The following is a 7,271-nucleotide window of genomic DNA, read 5'->3' as shown; positions in this document are numbered from 1 at the left end:
GGCCTCCAGATTCCCCGGCAGAGGACAGCAGCGCTGAACCTCCCAGCGAAGACCACTGAGGGAGGAGGAGGGAAAGAGGAATACAGATAAATTTATTAGTTAAATACTGATTTTACAGCCATTTCACCTTAAGACAATGTTAACAGGTTTGTGGGTCAGGAAGGGTCTATGAGGGGGCCTTCGGGAAGAAAACAATGTAAATGATGATTAAAGCAGAATCTTGGTTCAAAGGTATTCTCTGCGACAGCCAGTAGGACTTTGGAGTTAGGGGCTTGGTGTGTGGGGAGGCATGGTAATGCCACAGTCGGCTACAGCTCTGCTGAGAAACAGGACGAGGACGGAGTCTCGTGAGCTCCAGCGTCAGGGGCGGAAACTGAGCCACGTGCAGAGAAGGCGGCGGACCGCGCAGCAGCTCAGAGCCAGACGCTGTCTCCAGGGTCGTCTTCTTTCCATGAATTTTCTTGTGTTGCGTTATGTTGGTTTGCTTTCAATTTGTGTTGGAGAATCTCTGGCTTTTTGCCTCCTGGACAAAAGACTTCTGCCGGGGTGAGGCTGCAGGTCCCGGGGGACTCCAACTGCCATCTGACCAGGGGCCAGGAGGAGCAGACAGCAGGGGGGCCAGCCCTTGAGACACCTTGCCCCCCAGCAGGACACTGTCCACCTACGCTCTCCCTAGAAGGCTCTCCAGGCTTGGCCGAGTGTTTTGTCGGGCTGGCTTGAGCAGCAGGTTTGTTCTTACTCGGAACCCCTGTGTGTGACAGGGTGAATGAAGGGGCTGCAGTGGACTCGAGGGGGTGCCGCTTGGCTAAACTACCCAGCTCTTGTTTTGCCAGGGGAGAGACGTGTCCAAGCTGCAGGCAGAGCCAAATCGCTCAGAGCGGGAGGAGGGGTTTTTATTTTGAGAGATGCTGGAAGTGAAGGCGCAAAGGCCCACAGCACGGGCAGGCACCTGGGGGAGAGCTGCCAGCTGCGTGCGATGAGGCTGTGCTCTGGGTGGGTGAAGTGCCCCTCCAGCTCCCTAGGAAGTGTTCAGTCACTTCTGTGTCACACCTCACAGTTTTGGAGTCAGATCTGGCATTGGGGATGCAGGGCGGTGCCGTGCCTCTAGTGGATGGAGCAAGGGTGGCTCCCCAGGGGCCCGTCACATCCAGGTATGGGGCAAGTGGATGCCGTCATTCAGGCTGGGGCAGGGGTCCCAGGGCCTGGCCTCTGCCCATTCTCAAATCGTGGTGCTGAGAACACAATGGAAAACCCACCGTCTAGGCCACAGCGGTGAATGTAGGGCACAAGGACATCTTGGGAAAGAAGTCTCCAACTCACAGGAGAGATGCAGTGTGCTCGTGCTGAGGCTGGGCTCCCTCCAGTCCCCCAACCATGAAAAGGCATCCAAGAAAATCCAACACCCGCTTCCCCAACCAGATGGTCAATTTCAAGTTTCTTCCCAGTTGTTGTTCTGGAGTCGTCCCCAGGCGAGGAGGCCGGCCCCTGGGAGCCCAGGACCTCCGTCTCCACTGTCCTCCAAGTCCCAGGTCCGAGCAGGAATTTGAAGAGGGAAGAGGGAGATTATGCAGTGATGATGTCCCCGTGACTGTCGGCCAAGACCAGGCTGTTCCAAGAGTCCTGCTTGGAGCTGGTCTGCGGAGACTGGCTAACGGGAGACGCATAGCCTTGTGGAGAGAGCTTCAGGGCTGACAGAACTGGGTGGATGGAGGGCCCGTGGCCAGACATCGCGCTGACCGAGAATGTCTGAAAAGCAGAAAACATGCAATGAGGCCAAGGGAGATGCTCCTGAGGGTTCAGGAGGCCTGGGCTGGGGAGGGGGCCCTACTATGCAGATGTCCCCAGGATGGCTCCAACCCGCAGGAACAGACCAAGGAGCTCTTCTCTGATCCCGGTGATCTGGACACGAAGGATTTGGGCGATGCATCAGCGGCTCCTGAGCACAGCATACAACCCGGGCTGTGACTTGCTGGGCCCGTGGATGCTGGGCTTGCTCAGAAGGCTCTGACGGTTACGGGAAACGCTTCCTCCTATCACCACCACATCCACTTGCCAACAGAGAAGCCGTCCGGGAGCTCCTGGTGCCCCTGGTTCTGTGGGATCAGGTTCTCCCAGACAATAAGCTCATTAGGACACAGCCTCTCTCACTTAAAAGCAGAGATCAAATCACAGCAGGTCAAAGGAGATCGAGATCAAGCTTGGCGCATCCTGATCCCAAGACAGGGAAATGCAGAGGGGAGGAGGCAGGAAAGCCGAGATGCCATCGCCTCCGCAAGAGGGAAGCGGGGCTGCCCCCGGGCGTCCCCTGACAGGCATACGGAGCTGGGCCTCATGAAAATGGCATCCTGCTTGTGATGTCCCTGCCAGCCTGCCCTCCCTGCCCTCTGCAGGGTCCAGGCCTTTCCCCATGCGGGCTTCCGCCTCCTTCCCCACCCTCTCCTGTTGAAGTCGAACCTCCCTGCAGTAGGAGACGGGCTTGCCTAGAGAACCCTGCGCTGCCTCCGACAGCGACAGCGGGAGCATGCCTCCCCTCGCCTGGCACAGGCTGACTCAGGTTGTGGCTGCCTGTTGTTTTCCTCCCCCACCACCCATGCTGTATGCCAGCCCTGACGGCCCTCTCTGTTTCCAAAGATGGTGGCGTTGAGGAGCTGTTAAAAAACTGTGAGTCACAGTCGTGTCCACATCCCCACAGCTTGGTAAGATGTGCCGAAATACAGCCCGATGCAGACGCGCCAGCCTCAGGCAGCCCTAAGGGCGCCAGGGAGCTCCACAGGGAGCCCAGAGGGTAGCTCGCTGCTGGCACCTACAGGGTCTGGCCGCAGCTCCCACTCCCTACTAGGCTGGGCCCTGGGACTCTGGTCGGCCGCCCCACCCGTGGTGTATACCTGGGACACGGAGCTGCTGTGCCCGTAGTGAGAGGACAGGCCAGGCTCTGTCTTAATGGGGCGTATCTCCTCGCTGCTGCTGGCGGTGGCACTGCTGGAGTTGCTGGAAGCGCCGCTGGTGGGAGGAAGGCTCTCACTGCCGGAAGGACCTGGAAGGAAGCAGTCAGCACTCCCCGATCACAGACCCCCATCAGGGACGGGGACAAAGGCTTTATCTCCATTTGCTGGGAGTGCAGCAGCGGCCTTATCAGTAGGGAGCTACAGTTCTCACCGTGATGGGTTCTTCCCCCAGCCCATCTCAAACCCTGGAGGCCACTTGTGGTTCAGGATTCAAAACTTAAAACACAGGCCGGGCGCGGTGGCTCAAGCCTGTAATCCCAGCACTTTGGGAGGCCGAGGCGGGTGGATCACGAGGTCGAGAGATCGAGACCATCCCAGTCAACATGGTGAAACCCCGTCTCTACTAAAAATACAAACAATTAGCTGGGCATGGTGGCGCGTGCCTGTAATCCCAGCTACTCAGGAGGCTGAGGCAGGAGAATTGCCTGAACCCAGGAGGCCGAGTTTGCGGTGAGCCAAGATCATGCCATTGCACTCCAGCCTGGGTAACAAGAGTGAAACTCTGTCTCAAAAAAAAAAAAAAAAAAAAAAAAAAAAACTTAAAACACAAATTCCTCATTCAACTTGAAGAATCAAATTTTTTAAAATGCAAGTACTAGGCCAGGTGCGGTGGCTCACGCCTGTCATCCCAGCACTTTGGGAGGCCGAGGCAGGTGTATTACCTGAGGTCAGGAGATTGAGACCAGCCTGGCCACCATGGTGAAACCCTGTCTCTACTAAAAATACAAAAATTAGCCAGGTGTGGTGGCATGCACCTGTAGTCCCAGCTACTTGGGAGGATAAGGCAGGAGAATTGCTTGAACCCAGGAGGCAGAGGTTGCAGTGGGTCGAGATAGTGTCACTGCGCTCCAGCCTGGGGGACAGAGTGAGACTCTGTCTCAAAAAAAAAAAAAAAAAAAAAAAAGCAAACACTCTGTATTATAGAATACCTCCAGCCAGGCCCGGGATAATACTGTGTAATTAAATATATCAATATCCCCACAGCAAAACATGTAAATATCATAATGAATAGGATAAACAGAGACTATCAACAGCTTTGTATCTGTTCACATAGGTTTTGCCGCCAAATCTAGCTTCCTGGACTTGGAATTTTGTACCGGAGATTGTACGCCTGAACTGAAATGTCTTCTCTACCTGTGACTGCTACATGAGAGGAAATAAGGCCACCCAGGGCACATAGGCTCCTCGTCAGCAGCAGGGAAGCGGGAGAGGCAGAGGACCACAGGTGTGAGCCACTGAATATTCCCGTAGGAAATATGCCTGCCCGAAGGGGCAAGCCAGGGTTGAATCTAGGAAAGCAGAACTTCGATCCTATTCTTGGCAGTGGAAAGGGCCAATCTACCTGACTCTGTCATGCCTTAGGCTAGAAGATACATTTTCCATCAGATCAGCCAATTTATTTTCCATGACGGTAGCACTGACCAGGCAAATCTTTAACGGGGCAGCAGTACTGAGTGGGGAATGTTTTGATAGGGAACATAAACGTACTAAAGAACAGCCCTATTCTTTCATAACTTTATATTTAATTATTAAATTATATTTAATTGTTAAATATAAATTGACGTAAATTAATAAATAAATAATAAATTTTAAAAAGAACAGCCCTTGTTCTTTTTAAAATTTATGTATTAGAGACAGGGGCTTGCTCTGCTGTCCAGGCTGGAGTGCAGAGGCACATCATACGTCACTGCAGCCTCAGATTTGGAGCTGCCGTTATTCTTAAACTAGAAATTAAAAAGGCAGGGTGGTATATTGAAGAGAACATTGACCCGGATGCGTAAAAACCTGAGTTTTCATTCTCCATCCACCCATTACCATCTGTATGACCCTCATTAAATGACTGTCCTCTGTGAGCCTCGGTTTGCTTGTTAGTAAAACAGGGTAATAAACTGGTTTTCATGGAGTCTTACGTTCATTGAGATAACATTTCTCAAGGGGCTTTCTAAAGCACAAAGCTCTGCATGATGTAAATTACACATTGGCTTAGAGATCAATCTCCTAGGAACACGATTAATCGGATCCTGTCCTCTTGCGTATCAGCCCACAGAGAACCGAAAGGAACAGAGCTTTTGGGTGGCTGCAGCACCAAAGAGGAAGGGAATGAGTGAAGTTCCTCTTTCCTGCAGGCCCTCGATTGGTCCAGCGGGCCCACTGGCGTCTTTACAGTTGGCAACGATCAGGTCCTAACCTGAGTTGAGCCTGCTTCGAAAGCTCCCAGAACATGTCACGGCAACTGTTACTTTTTTACTGCTAAGGATGCACGATGTTGTCCTCACACCCTGGCGGCCTGGGCTGGCCTGCCCAACCCAGAAGGCATGACTCCTATCCACTCTGAGGGCTTCGGACATATTCGTATAATCACTCACAGATCTTCTGCTCACCTGCTGGTGTCTTAGATTTATTCAGGTTCTTTGGCTTCCGTTTTCTGGTTTGAATCCCCTCTTTCCGCATTGCAAGAGGCCTGGGGACCTGGAGGGTCACAAGTCAATATATATATGGTTTTCCTTTTCTACAAAATCTGCTACAGCATTGAAACACACACACCCGCTGCGAGAAGGCAACACCCAAGCAATGTCTCCACAGAGCCTGGGGCTGAGACGGGGCGCACAGGCCCCTGGAACTCTGTGAGAAAGCAATCGGTTCTGTTTTTGAAAACGTATCGAGCACCTGTGTGATGTGATGGGTACTTTACTAGAGCCTGGAGGAAGAGAATAAAAGACACACAGTTCCTGCCCTTGGAAATTCACAGACAAGTAGAAATAAGCAGACTTTGGTAGGTGATGGAGAAAAATCGAGAAACACAAAAGTCTGTCCTAGGGTGAGGAGTGGGAAGGAGGGGCGCATGAGGACATCAAGGCAGGCTTCACTGTGGAGGTGACACTTGAGCTGTAAAAGGTTTTGAGTAGACAGAGGGAGGCATTTCAGGCAGCAGAGACAGAACGTTCAAAAGCCTTTATCGTCCACACAGGACCCTGAAAACAAAAGTGGGTGCTGGGCCAGTCACAGTGGCTCATGCCTGTAATCCCAGAACTTCGAGTGGCTGAGGCGGGAGGATTGCTTGAGCCCAGGAGTTCAAGACCAGCCTCGGCAACGTAGTGAGATCCATCTCTACAAAAAAGTTTTAAAATTAACTGGGCATGGTGGTGCATGCCTGTAGTCCCAGCTACTGAGGAGGCTGAGGTAAGAGGATCACTTGAGCCCAGGAAATGGAGGCTGCAGCAAGCCATGATGGTGCCACTGCACTCCAGCCTGGGCGACAGAGCAAGGCCCTGTCTCAAAAGGGGCGAGGGTGCGGGGGTGCTGTCAATAATTGTGCTGAGGAATTGGCCTCAACAGCGACAGTCCCAGTTGAGTCGAGATGCAGCATCACTCAACTTACGGCAGCTCTGTACTGCATTGGGTCTGGCTGGAGCCAGCGGTGCATCTAAGGATGGTGGGGAGCAGCAAGAGACTATGCTAGAGAGACTGACTGTGGCGAGGTCCTGAGACAAAATGTCCCTGGACAATACTCTGAGCACAGTTCTGTTGGGAGCCAGGCCCCAGAGCCATTCACAGACGCGTCTGCCAGTCCTGGGGAGCAGGGCCGCAGGACCGCAGGGCATCTTTCCGGTATGTTTAGGTTTGTGCCTTCCCCACATCTGGTTTCTCTTAGGCTGAGCCAAGTCTCTTAGCCCCTGTTCTATGCTATGCTTGTACACCATGTGGGGTTGATCAGGGCCACACCTGCAAATACAGAAAGAAAAGCAACTCCTGCTTCAGAGATATGAACATGGAATGGCTAAGTGAGAAATGCACCAGTGCATGTGACCTTGAACTTGCCTCCTATTTAACTGTGGGTAGACGCAGCAGCATTTGCAGCCCTGCCCCCACCATCTGCCCATCCATCTGTGACTCTACACCCAGACCCATACTTTCCCACCTTGTGGGAGGGTGCCCTCTCCCGCCCCATCCCGCCAGCTATGCTTCAAAATCGCAAGCCCATGCTGGTCTCAGAAGAATCTTGCCCTCATGTTAATCTCCATTCACTTAGGTATGCCTTTTTTTTTTTTTTCAGTTGCAGTAAAATAAAATACATGTAACTTAAAATTTCCCATCTAAACCATTTTTAAATATAGTGTTCTGTAGCGTTAAGCGCATCACACGGTTCTGCAACCCTCACCACCATCCCTCCCCAGAACTCATCTTGCAAAACTGAAACTCCATACCCATTAGACATCAACTCCTCATTCCCCTTTTCCTCAGCCCCAGACAACCCCCATTCTACTT

At 52.5% G+C, this 7,271-nt stretch overlaps 1 protein-coding gene across 4 annotated transcripts in view; it reads right to left on the bottom strand.

Moving 5' to 3' along the window:
• The window catches only part of GATA4 (GATA binding protein 4), an 86,198-nt gene continuing 78,927 nt past the window's right edge, over positions 1–7,271 (bottom strand). For all 4 annotated transcript variants that reach the window (XM_039461123.2, XM_010332069.3, XM_010332068.3 and 1 more), the window contains exons 5-7: positions 5,387–5,474; positions 2,886–3,034; positions 1–1,746 (exon numbers count right to left, since the gene is read on the bottom strand). In XM_039461123.2, coding sequence (XP_039317057.2) covers positions 1,564–1,746; positions 2,886–3,034; positions 5,387–5,474 — 420 coding nt within the window. In that variant the 3' untranslated portion in view covers positions 1–1,563. The remainder of the gene's footprint in view (positions 1,747–2,885; positions 3,035–5,386; positions 5,475–7,271) is intronic.

This window comes from Saimiri boliviensis, chromosome 13 (genome assembly GCF_048565385.1).
Source record: "Saimiri boliviensis isolate mSaiBol1 chromosome 13, mSaiBol1.pri, whole genome shotgun sequence".
Lineage (NCBI taxonomy): Eukaryota > Metazoa > Chordata > Mammalia > Primates > Cebidae > Saimiri > Saimiri boliviensis.
The sequence above is the reverse complement of the archived record's forward strand: the minus strand, read 5'-3'. Positions and strand labels throughout refer to the sequence as shown.